Genomic DNA, 12841 nt, shown 5'->3' with positions numbered 1-12841 from the left:
ACGCTTGCGCGTATCGCATGTATGCGCACGTAAACACAATGTACCCTCTTTTTGGGCAGACTTTAAAACCAGGGATAAATATAAAAATGTGCTGTGATTTCTTCTCTCATATGTACAAGCGAGATAGATATAACAACGGCGCGAAAAATGTAGCCGCTAAACCGTTACGGTAAACATATCTCGAGTAACGAATTGAATATCGATGTAACTGAAAAAGTCGCCAGTTCGATGCCAGTTCGATACCAATTCTGATAAAATTCTGGTGCAAGGATTACGATGTTACAAAGTAGTCGAATGCAAAAATATTCTGGGAGAATCTAGTCGGATTTACATTCTCCATCATCTCTGTTTCCTGGTTCGAATGTTTCGGGATCTTGGCGCGATAGAGCCACTTCCAATGCTGAACATGCCTGGTGTGGAAGCATTGAACGTCGCCGTGGAACTCGTTGCTCCAAAGTTAACGGATGGAGTTGTTGACGGTGCGGAGAAATTAAATCCTGTAGCTGAATTATATATAAATATGTAAATACGTAAACGTATGGAGACGAACGAAGATGGTGATTAATTAACATTGACTAGATTATGAATAATTGTACCTGAATTCGAAGTTATCGTGCCAAACTGGAAAGGTGTGGAAGTAGCGGTGGAAACAGCAGCGCTGTTATTGGTAATGCTGTTGGTGCCAAAAGAAAACGAAGTGGTACTCTGTTGCGGTGGCTTCTGATTTGATCCGAAGGTAAATATGCCGGTGTTATTACTGTTGTTATTGTTGTTGTTGTTGTTGTTGTTGTTGTTGTTGTTGTTGTTGTTATTGTTAGTTTCATTATTCGCGTTTGCGTTTGCGTTTGCGTTTGCGTTTCCAAAGACAGACGTGGACGTGTTCGAAACTGGGTGTCCAAACGCCGAGGGTTGCGCTCCTCCGAATGGTGAAATTTTATTGGCATCACCGAACGCTGGTGGACCGTTTCCTGCGTTGCTAGTAGTCGTCGTGCCGAATGTCGTGTTGGACGAAGGGGTAGTGTTCTGCCCGGTGTTGAACATGTTGTTCGAGGTGGACACAGAGTTGAACGGGCCGGAACTTGTAGGATTTGATGAGACCCCGAAGACGGTGACAGCGGTGTTCTCACCTCCGAATATCGAACTTCCGACGACATTCAGATTCTGCGAGCTGGACCCTTGACCTCCTGGGTTCTCTTTCTCTTGATTTTGCGATCTAAACCCAGATACGGTAGCGGCCGAAGCGCCAAAACCCCCCACTGACGAGGTGTTACCCATGGAAACATTTTTACCGCTAAAAGCGGAGACGACTTGCGAGTTGTTCGATACATTCGAGCTGCCAAACGTGGACGGTGTTGTTGTTTGCGAGCCGAACAACGTTGAACCGTTGTTACTTCCAAATACTCCTGAATTAGTTTTAAAGCTCGTAATTGGTGAGGAGGAATTAACTTGGCCAAAAATGTTGGTCGTCGTAGGGAAGGTGGTTGCCGAAGTGGTAGTCGAGTTTGCGGGTGAGAACAAAGTACCAGCAGCGGCGGCGGCGGCGGCGGCATTCGTTCCGCTGGTGGCTATAACCGAAGCAGCGGGTGTGCTGGCATTCGAACCAAATACCGGCACGGAAGTGGAATTTGTGTTCGAGAATATCGGCATCGCGTTCGTCGAAGCGAATCCAGTGGAGGAGCTTAGGATGGAAGTTGTGCCAAAAATTGGCTGGTTAGACGTTGTCGTTGCTCCAAAGATCAATGACGGACCGGACGAGGAATTAGCGAATATACTCGAAGTACTTGCGTTACTTGAAGGGAACTGATTAACGGTACAGGTGGACGATTCCGGTGGAAAGTTTTGGCTCGTTAAATTGTTATTCGCAATGGCGAACAGCGAGCTTGTTGGATTCGAGCTTCCACTAGCCGCGTTGGTTGTCATGATCGAACTGTTACCGAAAGAAAAGCCACGCTTGCCGTCGGACGTGGAGGAAGTGACCGACGTGGCTGCGGGCCGAAAACTAAACGTCGGGCTTGTCGACGAGCTGGTTTTACCACTCGTGGTCGTGATATGATTCGCTTGAGCGTTACCATTATTGTGATTTGTATTCGAGGCAATCTGCCGCGATGTCTCCAAACATCCAAATGATCCGCCAGTTTGCGACGTATTTCCTACCGAATTGAATAAAAATCCCTCGGATTTCGAATTCGTCGATGAATTACCGATTTTGTTCCCAAAGGTGAACAACGGAGTCGACGTGTTCACGGTGGTTCCCGCGATCTGGGAGCTAACGATACACGTGGCACTGGTAAACGGCATCGCGTTCGCATTCCGCTCGTTCCTATCGGTGACCACCGTCGTGTTCGACGATGCGAATATCACGTTGCCGCTACATGCGGCTGGTAAATTTGAATTCGACGCGGTGACCTTTGTGTCCTGCGAAATATTTTTCGTGTCAGTTGCGACAGCTAGGTTCGTCGAAACGGCCAAACTTGTCGAGGCGACGGTGGCAACGGTTCCAAAAATATTTTTCGTCGTAGAGGCAGCGAGTAGAGGTAGCTGCTTGTTACTCGTCGGTGTACCAGCAAGCGTAAACGTGGTATGCGTCGACAAGCCACTTGTCGCTAATGTGTTTGAAGTTGATTTGTTTAAATCGCTAGTTTGTACGTTCAAACTGGTCGGAACGATCGTACTTGTACTCGAAACAGCAGCGTGTTCAAGTTTCGAAACGGTTGATTGCACAGTAGCGGTTGTCTTATCCGTTACGGTGGATGAAACGCTCGGTTCGGTTTTCTTCTCGAACGGTCCAGCGTTACCCTGGAATTGAATGCTCGCACTTGAAGAGGTTTCCTTGGTTGGTAAATTGAAAGCCACATGCTTTGGCGATTTTATAACCGATTCGCCGGTACCCGGACTAGGGGCTACGGCCGACGTGGATATTGGGACAGTATTAACATTTGTAGTGGTAGTCGAGGAATTAAGCGTCGCGCACATCACAGGACACGCGACAGACTTGACTACATTTACTTCCTCCGCTTGAATCACCACGTCTGGATTAATTTGACTCGTTGCTAAAAATGCGGAAACGAATAGTTGAACGAATGTTAAAACCCGACGCAACGCATCGCGACATGAAATTTACTTACCTTTACCAGATATGGCGTCAAACATACTCTGTAGTCTCGCCTTCATACTTGTTTGTCGCATATCTGCAATGTCTTCTCTTTTTATCTCTTCCACATCGTCGGTAGTGAATTTCGCCCGTATGTTGCCCTGCTCTTCGACCAGCATCCGTAACTTCTCATTCCTCTCTGGTTCCGCTTTCATAAATAATTTATGCGTCAATTTGCTCGATTCTATCGACTCGATAGATTCCGCCGGTCGATTCTTTTCACCATTCTGCACGTTCGAATAATTCCCGTTGATGTGTTTATCCTCCGAGTTTCCATTGTCCGAGTTTCTCTTCTTGGTTTTCAAAATTCCCTTTAACGGTGAGTGTTCTTGCAGTTTATCAACGTAGTAACAAGTATCCGCGTTATATCCCTTCTCCGTTAGTTGACGATCATAACGTCTCGGACTTGCATTCGAAACTTGTGGCGATGGTGTTTGGGGATCAGCATTCTGAACGGATTCCAATGATTTGAAGTGCTTTTCGAAATCTGGTGTACCACTACGTGAAAAATCTCCTTAGAGGGGGAGAAAAAAAAGAAAAAAAAAAAAAAGAAAGAAAAGACAAAAAATCAGCACACAATAAGTACGGTAATAAACGCATTATTATAATACGTATTACATCAGAAATTGGTTCTATTACTTACTAGCTTTTCTTTTGACGCCGGAGACAACGTGCTTGCTAGAACTAAGCGAATTAATGATATCGTAACACGACGGTGTCTTAGTACGCTTAACTGGTCGTACGGCTTTACTTTGCGGTGAAATATCTTCTTCCGACTTCAGGGATTCTTCTCTGCTTCTTTTCTGCTTCGTCTCATCCGGTATCTCAAATTTCCTACTAGCAAGGGCGTCTGTTCGCTGCTTCTTAGCCAAGTCCGATGTTACATCGTCCCTGGACGCGTGTCGTTTCAATGATATTTCTCTTAAAGCATGAGCACCGTCGTTGGACGAGATACAGTCGTTGTCCAAATAACAAAAATTAGTCAGAACGTTCTGCCTCGATGGCGGGGAATATCGAATGGTACGAGGCGGTGCGACTCTAACGGTGACAGGTGTTCTCGTTTTTACAGACTTGGCGTTTATGACTGGAACTGGACTAGCACGAAGATTTACTTTCGGAAATTGGCCCACACGATACTGAGATTGATGAGTTAGTTTGTTGCTGGCCTCCGCCGCGTATTTAGTCAATCGAGTTGCGAGTCCTGGCGACGTTACATCTATATATATTCTGTAAAGAAGTTAAAATCTTATTTGCCAGCCACTGGAAATATGGCGAAGCCTAGGATGCGACAATAGTTTGAAAAGTAAACGAATTTACTATTTACTTTGGGTCTATATTGTGTCTAGTCGATGTCGATAAGGGTCCTGCGACTTTTCGCTCTCCCGTGTTTGTATCCGGCTTAAGATTTACGCAAGAGCCCCACGAGGATTGTTGTATGCCGAAGTACGTTGCATTTTCTTTAGGAGACGCGGCGTGACTCTGTCCGTACAGAAAAGATACTCCTCCTCTTGGTATCGTTCGATCGCCAGACGACGAGTCGAGCATCTGGTTCTCCAATCCCTCTTTGGTCGACGAGAACATTGGCGTCGAAGTATGCTTGGTGGCGGAGGAGCTGCGATCGTACGTCGAATGGCCAGAATTGTGATAAAAGTTAACATTGGGGCCAATATCGTTTGATATATTAGCCTTGGATGAATTCCTTGGTATTGGACTAAACTGTGCGATCGAACCGAAATTAGTAGAAGAGTTTCTCCTAATCGGATAAGGATCGTTACTAAGTTGATAATGCGATCCTCGATGCTTTTCCATCTGAGAGTGGGTTTCGATTGGGTATCGTTTACGGAAACGGCGACTTAGGAGGTCGAAAAATTGAGAAATGTACCGATATGTGTGCTCGAGGATAATCTCCAGGTATCCGTAAAGCTCGAAAGAAAGGTATCTCCAATAATGAATGAATAAGAACGCGTGTCGGGACAATAAACTATCGTTGATGATTAAAGAATAACAGGCGTAAATAGTAAAGAACGATGAAACGGTAAGAATAAAAATCGGGCCAAAAACGTTGTAAAGGAACACACACCCACTCAACGCAGTTACTAACACGATAACACTCCGGTTTCTTAAATCCCACATATTATTTCAAACAAGTAACCTCTCCATGTTTGAAAAGAGCACATTCCTTGAATAACCGGAACATTGCTGCGTTAAAATCAACGACATTATCGATGTACCAACTACTACGTAATACTAGATACCGTCTTCGAAATTCATCGGCTGATCAGACGGTTGTTTCTACTTTTTCTTCGAAATTACTTTAAATGAATATACTCGAATTTCAACGCATTTCATTTTCCCGTAAACGAAATCGGTAAATTCGGTAATTCGGAATTTCGAAAGTGAATTTCCTCCGAGCCTTACGGCGATACACTTCCGTAAACCGTAAACCGCACTGTGTTGCCTCCCGCGGACGCTACGAGAAACGGCATACGCTCTTCTCTTCTCTTCTCTTCTCTTCTCTTCTCAATCGATTCGTTTCCAATGTTAAATATATTATACAATATTTACTATATTTACTATATTTACTCTGCATGGAACTGTGAAAGCTATCCGAGTAACACAGAAATTGCCAAATAAAATGCGAAATGAAAATGAATAGATTACGCGTTAGATCTGCATTGTAGTGTATCGCTCGTCTATGGTTGAGTTGCTTCCTACATCTTCAACTATACGTATCATCGTTATCATCCATCGTTGTTGTATACATATGTTCATATATATGTATATACATATATATATATATATATATATATATATATATATATATATATATATATATAAACACAAAATTAACGTTGTAGATATGTACAGAAACGAAAATGGACGTTCGTATTATAGAGAAGAAAATAATGGAACGTAAGTAGGTATATAAATAAATGAATAGTTTGATAGATTTTTAATCGTACGAATGTATAATGTATATACGCGGATAGAGAGAGAGAGAGGGAGAGAGAGAGAGAGAGAGAGAGAGAGAGAGAGAGAGGCGTGTATGAAATCTAAACTTGATCGATACGTTGTTTGAAATGTAATAATGAAATTTTTTATTCGTCGGTGAATGAATCTCGATGGATTTCGATGTTTAGATAAAACACAAGAGGAGAGGATTCGGTCCAGAGTCCATTTGTTTCAGTTTTCACGGTAGCAGTGCACGTGGTAACTCATAGCAGTGATAAGGTACTAAACGGAGAGAGTATTAAACGTAAAGAGGCAGAGACATTCTCGAAGGTATTAAATAGTTAGATAGTGGTGAGAACGATGTCGTGGCTTTTTGGATATCGTAACGCACAACCGCAAGACTTTTCTCAATTTATTCAACCATCGGTACCCGGTGCGGCTGGCGGCGGCGGCGGCGGAGATGATGCTCGTACACCACCATCAACCAGGATTTCTCAAATGGAACCGTATCGATTCGATTCGAGTGCCTTGGAAAGAGCAGCGGCCGCTGCTAAAGAGCTCGAAAAATCTAGTACGATTTCTTTTATTACTTTTATTAAACTAGTCGGTTTATCAAAGTTGCACAAAGTTACGTAAGCGATTTGTTAGGTTAAGAACCTCGTGTTCTCCGATTCTACGATGATGCAATGTCAAAATCTTTCTTAAAATTTTACCACTTTTACCAGACGCGAAAGATTTATCGCGAGATACATAGTTTATAATAATTTATAATAGTTCATAAGCGAAATCGTAGGGGAACACAAAAAGTTCTGATGATTAGCCTGTCGTTTCTGTAGCGCATGCCAAAGAAGCGTTGGAACTCTCTAAACTGCAAGAGACTACCAAACAAATGGAAAGGCAAGCGGAAGCGAAAAAGTACGAGGCCACCATAGAGCAAATGAAGGGAGAGCAAAAACGTATAGAAGGGGAAGAGAGAAGAAAGGTTTTGCAAGAAGAAACGAAACAACATCAGATGCGAGCTCAGTATCAAGATCAGTTGGCAAGGAAACGGTACGACGATCAACTGATACAACAGCAGAGAATGAACGATGAAAATTTGAGGAGACAGGAAGAATCCGTAGCGAAACAAGAAGCTATGCGAAAAGCGACGATAGAGCACGAAATGGAATTGAGGCATAGGAACGAAATGAAGAAATTGGAGGCAGAAGTTAAAGCGAAAGCAAAGATCGACAGAGAGAATCAAGATCTGAATATAGAGAAAATCAGAGTGAAAGCATCCGAGAAACGCGTCACGGTATTGGAATCTATAAAGTGAGTACAGTAGAACTAAATAAATAACGCATGCGAGAATGGAAGAGAAAAATTAGCTTTATAATATAGCTATAATAAAATATTACACATTATTTTGTATTATATTATATTATATTATATTATATTATATTATATTATATTATATTATTGATTGATGATCGTTTCAGAACCGCCGGTTCTGTATTGGGCACCGGTGTCACAACTTTTCTCCAGGACTGGGATAAGATCGTCGCCGCAGCTGGTGGTCTATCCTTATTGGCTTTCGGTGTGTACACGGCGAAAGGTACAACTGGTGTAGCAGCGCGGTACATAGAATCGCGACTAGGGAAACCATCGTTAGTTCGAGAGACGTCTCGATTCACAGTATTGGACACGTTACGGCATCCCATTCAAGCAGCGAAGAAACTAAAAACGAAACAGACCGATGCTTTGTCCGGTGTTGTTTTGGCTCCAAAGCTCGAAGAAAGATTACGCGATATTGCGATAGCTACGAAAAATACGAAACAAAATCGTGGAATGTATAGAAATATATTGATGCACGGACCGCCTGGGACCGGTAAGACAATGTTCGCTAAGAAACTAGCGGAGCATTCCGGCATGGATTACGCTATCGTAACTGGCGGCGATTTAGCGCCGCTAGGTCGGGACGGCGTAACCGCTATTCACAAAGTCTTCGATTGGGCGACCACCTCCAGAAAGGGGCTTCTGCTTTTCATCGACGAGGCGGATGCCTTTTTAAGGAAGCGATCGAGCGAACATATCTCCGAAGATTTGCGAGCGATGTTAAACGCATTCCTCTATAGGACTGGGGAGCAGAGCAACAAGTTCATGTTAGTTCTCGCTTCTAATACTCCGGAACAATTCGATTGGGCGGTGAACGACAGATTAGACGAGATGGTAGAGTTTCGCTTACCAGGTCGGGAGGAACGTGAACGTTTAGTTCGACTTTATTTCGATAAATTTGTTCTTCAACCGGCTATCGAAGGTAACAAGAGGTTAAAAGTCGCGCAGTTCGATTACGGTGCGCTTTGTAGTAAAGTAGCCGAAATAACCGAGGGAATGTCTGGAAGAGAACTAGCAAAGTTAGGTGTCACTTGGCAGGCAGCAGCGTATGCTTCGGAAGATGGCGTACTAACGGAACAAATGATCATCGAGAAGTGCAAAGAGGCTGTTAAGCAACATAGACAGAAGGTGACCATTTTTAAACAATGTTTAATAGTTATTTTAACAATTTTCTTACACCTTTTTCCTTTTAACGTTAAATATTCTATCTCTTCTTTTCGTTTCCTCTATTACAGGTACAATGGCAGAGTGAACAAGAAAAACAAGAGTCGAAGTCGATTTACGCCACTGAAACTGAATTAGGCATAGAGGAAGTTGAAAAACCCAAGACTGTAGTCGAAACGCCATCAAAAACAATTTCTGTCGCAACTGCTTAGTTAATTACACATTGTTGTGCGCAAACTTGCAAAAGATGTTACTAAAAAATGAATTATAGTACCAAATGAAGACGGAAAGGAAAGGTGTAAATGAAACCGTTAAATGAACATAAATTTAATTCTTAGCTCTCATTTTCTATACAAAATGTGCATTGTAAGGTGAAAGTTATGTAAATTCCTAACTTTGACGAACGTATATATGTATATACGTATGGTAATAACATGTTTTGATTTCAATCTCTTTCACTCCTGAACTAACTAGTAAATTTTAATCCGACAATGCGAATAATCGATGTCTGTAAAGTATTAACTCTTCTACTCTCCCACTTAACCCAGTGACGCGTAAACATGGATGCAGTTCTATTTTTATTTCTATTCTTTTTATTCGTGAAAACCGTACTAACGTATCGGTGAGATTTTTTTTAATTACCTACCTATTTTATAACCTACGCTAGACTGAATACCGTATAATTTAGATTATACCTAGTTATTTAAGTATACGTGGATGCACAAATTTCGCAAATACGCTAATACAATTTTCGGCAATCTATTCTCGACTTCTGCTCAGTTTTCGTAAAAATTAAACATCATTCGAAAAAAAAGAAAAATGTTTTTTCTTCTCTCATTGCTCGATGGCATTATATATACTTTAAAGTAATTCAATGCAAACGTTCCAACAAGTTTTACTGTACTATCGTGATCTACCATAAATGTTGATACATTTTTCCTATAATTTATTAAAGAAATGAAAAAAGTTATAGTCTAGTCAGTTAAAAGATAACAGATCAGATTGATATGAATAATTATTAAATCGTTAATAATTCATGGTAGCAAAAGAAATCTTAAACTTTATAGATGACGCAAAGACGAGACATTCGTATTAAGTAAATTGGAGATTAAGGGAGAATTTTTGTTTCGTTTACCTAGATACTGCCAGATGTGTGTAAACAAGCCTATATAAAAGGCATTTAATTAAAAACTAAAGATAAAAAAAGAACGGGATACAAAAAGAAATGTATTGCTTTAGTTTTATTTCGATAGTAGAATAAAATCAGTCTCTTATTAAGAAGACACTTTGCAGAAAGGCACACATACGTACATTTCAGTTTCCCTTTGGTTTTCAGTTGATCTTCACAATTATTCATATATATATATATATCTATATATGTATAAAGAGAAAGAAGAAACATTCAATCTCTAACGCGGAGGCCCCAAATACTTGTTCTTCGAACACCGACAGTCGGTCTCGCAACAGAACTATATAGGAACTTGTTAAGTTGGGTTTCACCACAGGTAACTTGTAATGTTTTTAGTGCCGGTTCAGGTATTACGCCAAAGACGTCCAAATACAATAGAGATGGCATATACGCTAACGTTGCGTAGGTTGATGGAGGTATGCCGTAACAACGACTTAGAGACAAATGCTCCAATTTTGACAGATCAAGTAAATTTCGAACGGTATTCATTGTAAGCATCGTACAATCGCTCAAATCTAATTCCACCATATCTGGACAACTTTTCACTAAATCCTTGACATCTAAAATGGAAATACATTAATGAATTATACCATTCGAAATGATATAGTACATGATAAATGCTTACTATCGTCAGTCATTGTTTTCCTACATCCAGCTATATTTAAACGCGTAACGGATGAAGGTAATGATTTACAAAGTAGCTCCATAGACTCGGAATCTAGATTACACCAAGCCATGTTAACAGCAGCCAGGCTAGAAATATTAAAATATATCAGTTGAACGATATATTATCAGGCTCAGATTCGATATCGAACAATGCTATCGCAACGAAATGTTTCTTACTTCGTAAGCTTCATCAAATCCTTGACACATTCGACATCCATACCCTCGCACATTGTTAAATTCAATATTTCTAAATCATTATTATCACTGATAGCTTTGCAACACGATCTACTCACTGTACACTTTTCTAGAGATAATTTTTTAAGATATTTACACTTGGATAATAACATAGCCAATCCATCTGGAGAAATGACGGCCATCGAGAGATCCAAATACTGCAATTTACTAACGTAACCACGGTCATTGAAAACTTCGCTGTTTTTTAGAAATATCGGATCCGCGATCTCTGCTTGAGCAAGTCGAAGTATCTGAACACCTCGCGGTAGTATGTGCCCTAATGTGCCTTCGTTTAACACTTTACCGCCTAAATCCAATCTGCTCCATAACGCTTCGTCTCGCGCTATCTGACACCATCGTTTGCAAACCAACATAGAACGCACCTAAAAGTAGCGGTTGCGATAATACGATAATTACACGTCCTATTAATTAATCGGTCGTCTAATCTTACCAAACACTTTTTCGGAAGCCATTTTAATATCATCAGAATCATCTCGTCGGATAATTTGTTAAATTTATCTTCGCCGATGATCGAAGGTTTTCTTTTCCTTCTGCACAAGTAGAACTGTTCGAGACTACTCTTCACAGAAGAAACATTGGAATTCTCTCTAGAAACAGTTTCTTTTGTGTCGACAAAATTATCTATTTCCATCCTAGAAGAGTAACCAGATTCATTTCCAGCGATCGAATATGGTACAGGCCCATCCGATTCGTATAGATCTTGATCTAGTCTGCGAGTACCCTCGAAACTTTAAGGGGAACTATATTTAAGAACGTGTAATAGGAATTAAATAAAAGAGCGACAAAGTCAATTTCAATACAAACCTGTCCATGCTGACAGTTTCAAAGCTGGAACCCCTATAAATACTTTCTTGACTCTCGAAGCTATTCACTTTCTCGCATTGTCTGCTGTTACCCGAATTGATTGGCGACGTTGTAGACTCCAGGGAATGGGATATCTTTGTACTTTTACGAATCGACGCTTCATCTTCTAACATGCTAACACCCATATCTTCCAAAATATCTGATTCTACAAGATTTCCATCGCCGGAACAAGACCATTTTCCATTACCTTTAGACACGTTGTTCACAGTGCTGTTTAAATTATTGTTACAACTGTCATCCAGACGTAGCCGTTTGCTGTAAATCACATTTGAATATACACGTTGTATTAATAAAGATGATAGCATCGGACGAATCTGTTGATCGTTTTATAACGGTTTAAATATATAGAAAACAACCTGTTCCACCAAGGTGAAGAAGGTGATCCTTTGGACATAGTAATTCCAGAATTTTTCCTTAAACAAGTATGATTTGTCTCGCAAAAAGCATTTAGAGTGAAACATGAAAAAGATCCACAAATGGTTTAATTGGCAACAATCACAGTCGAGGTAAAGAGAATTCTAATTAGAATCTCATCAAGAAAACGATAGATGTAGAATTTAAAAGGGAGTGGGAATGACATAAAACGGCTTCCATTAAACAGAAACTGAATAACTGTATCGCTGTACACAGCATCCGCATTGTTTCATTAAATACTGTTGGAATAACAATATAAATGAGCGAATACGAGAAGAGCGGAAGTGTATAGAGAAACAGAAATGACAATGTAATCGCTGTTAACTTTGTACACTCGCGTCTCTATTGTTCCCCAGTAACTTTGAACTTTTTTTATGAACTTGCTATATTTATTTGTTTTATTCTCGAGAAAATTGTAATCGATAAAATGTAAGATTTGTGAAATGGTAGAAAAGAGAATGGTAGTTAACGATTGACCACTGACAAAGGTTCTTAACCTTACCTGGGCGCGCGAAAATATGCACCTGCATCACCTTGAGCAACAGGTAAGAGAGATGTACGTAGCGATTAGTAAAATTGACGAGTTTCTTACGATGGAGGGGGATAATCGGAAATTGTACTTACTTTCCAGGTGGTGAGAATTGTTCGGAATTCTCTAGACAATCGAGGGCAAGTCTCGTGTGCTCCGCCACGCCGGAATTCATTTTTGGCGGAATCCCCTCGCGATACACTTTTTTCAATCGCCACTGGTCGCATGGATGGGAAACAATCGCCAGCGGCGACTTCCAATTGCTCGAATCGTTCCCTTCCAT

General features: G+C 40.9%; 3 protein-coding genes across 5 annotated transcripts; 1 reads left to right on the top strand and 2 right to left on the bottom strand.

Annotated features, from left to right (window-relative positions):
• Nucleotides 1–255: 255 nt before the first annotated feature.
• LOC143425729 (uncharacterized) lies at nt 256–5414 on the bottom strand. Its single transcript, XM_076898732.1, has 5 exons — nt 4476–5414; nt 3795–4378; nt 3126–3665; nt 597–3050; nt 256–503 (listed from the first exon to the last, which is right to left on the bottom strand). Exons 1-5 carry the CDS (start codon nt 5282–5284, stop codon nt 340–342), a joined length of 4551 nt encoding a protein of 1516 aa, XP_076754847.1. The 5' UTR covers nt 5285–5414; the 3' UTR covers nt 256–339.
• On the top strand, nt 1210–8978 carry Bor (ATPase family AAA domain containing bor). The gene is made up of 5 exons (XM_076898628.1): nt 1210–1220; nt 6464–6674; nt 6940–7414; nt 7582–8605; nt 8713–8978. Exons 2-5 carry the CDS (start codon nt 6464–6466, stop codon nt 8851–8853), a joined length of 1851 nt encoding a protein of 616 aa, XP_076754743.1. The 5' UTR covers nt 1210–1220; the 3' UTR covers nt 8854–8978.
• A 1052-nt stretch (nt 8979–10030) lies between these two features.
• On the bottom strand, nt 10031–12841 carry Skp2 (S-phase kinase-associated protein 2). Of its 3 annotated transcripts, none has more exons than XM_076897912.1 (8): nt 12654–12839; nt 12532–12562; nt 11972–11999; nt 11556–11870; nt 11182–11479; nt 10674–11113; nt 10456–10583; nt 10031–10390 (listed from the first exon to the last, which is right to left on the bottom strand). In XM_076897912.1, the coding sequence occupies exons 1-8, from the start codon at nt 12783–12785 to the stop codon at nt 10044–10046; spliced, it is 1719 nt and encodes a 572-aa protein (XP_076754027.1). In that variant the 5' UTR covers nt 12786–12839; the 3' UTR covers nt 10031–10043. The 3 variants fall into 3 exon arrangements, with proteins under 3 accessions (XP_076754027.1, XP_076754029.1, XP_076754028.1); XM_076897914.1 differs by having other exon boundaries at nt 11972–12028; nt 12654–12694; XM_076897913.1 differs by lacking the exons at nt 11972–11999; nt 12532–12562 and having other exon boundaries at nt 12654–12841.

This window comes from Xylocopa sonorina, chromosome 7, assembly GCF_050948175.1.
Source record: "Xylocopa sonorina isolate GNS202 chromosome 7, iyXylSono1_principal, whole genome shotgun sequence".
In the NCBI taxonomy this organism is placed as follows: domain Eukaryota; kingdom Metazoa; phylum Arthropoda; class Insecta; order Hymenoptera; family Apidae; genus Xylocopa; species Xylocopa sonorina.
Note: the sequence above shows the minus strand (reverse complement) of the source record. Positions and strands in the feature narration are given on the sequence as shown.

Coding starts and splice junctions, on each gene's coding strand:
- Bor (XM_076898628.1), top strand. CDS start 6,464: ATGTCGTGGCTTTTTGGATATCGTAACGCACAACCGCAAGACTTTTCT. Junction 6,675..6,939: donor TAAAGAGCTCGAAAAATCTA/GTACGATTTCTT, acceptor TCGTTTCTGTAG/CGCATGCCAAAGAAGCGTTG. Junction 7,415..7,581: donor ACGGTATTGGAATCTATAAA/GTGAGTACAGTA, acceptor TGATCGTTTCAG/AACCGCCGGTTCTGTATTGG.
- LOC143425729 (XM_076898732.1), bottom strand. CDS start 5,284: ATGTGGGATTTAAGAAACCGGAGTGTTATCGTGTTAGTAACTGCGTTG. Junction 3,051..3,125: donor TGACGCCATATCTGGTAAAG/GTAAGTAAATTT, acceptor CCGCATTTTTAG/CAACGAGTCAAATTAATCCA. Junction 504..596: donor CACGATAACTTCGAATTCAG/GTACAATTATTC, acceptor TATATAATTCAG/CTACAGGATTTAATTTCTCC.
- Skp2 (XM_076897912.1), bottom strand. CDS start 12,785: ATGCGACCAGTGGCGATTGAAAAAAGTGTATCGCGAGGGGATTCCGCC. Junction 12,563..12,653: donor CAATTCTCACCACCTGGAAA/GTAAGTACAATT, acceptor CTGTTGCTCAAG/GTGATGCAGGTGCATATTTT. Junction 10,584..10,673: donor GATTTGATGAAGCTTACGAA/GTAAGAAACATT, acceptor TAATATTTCTAG/CCTGGCTGCTGTTAACATGG.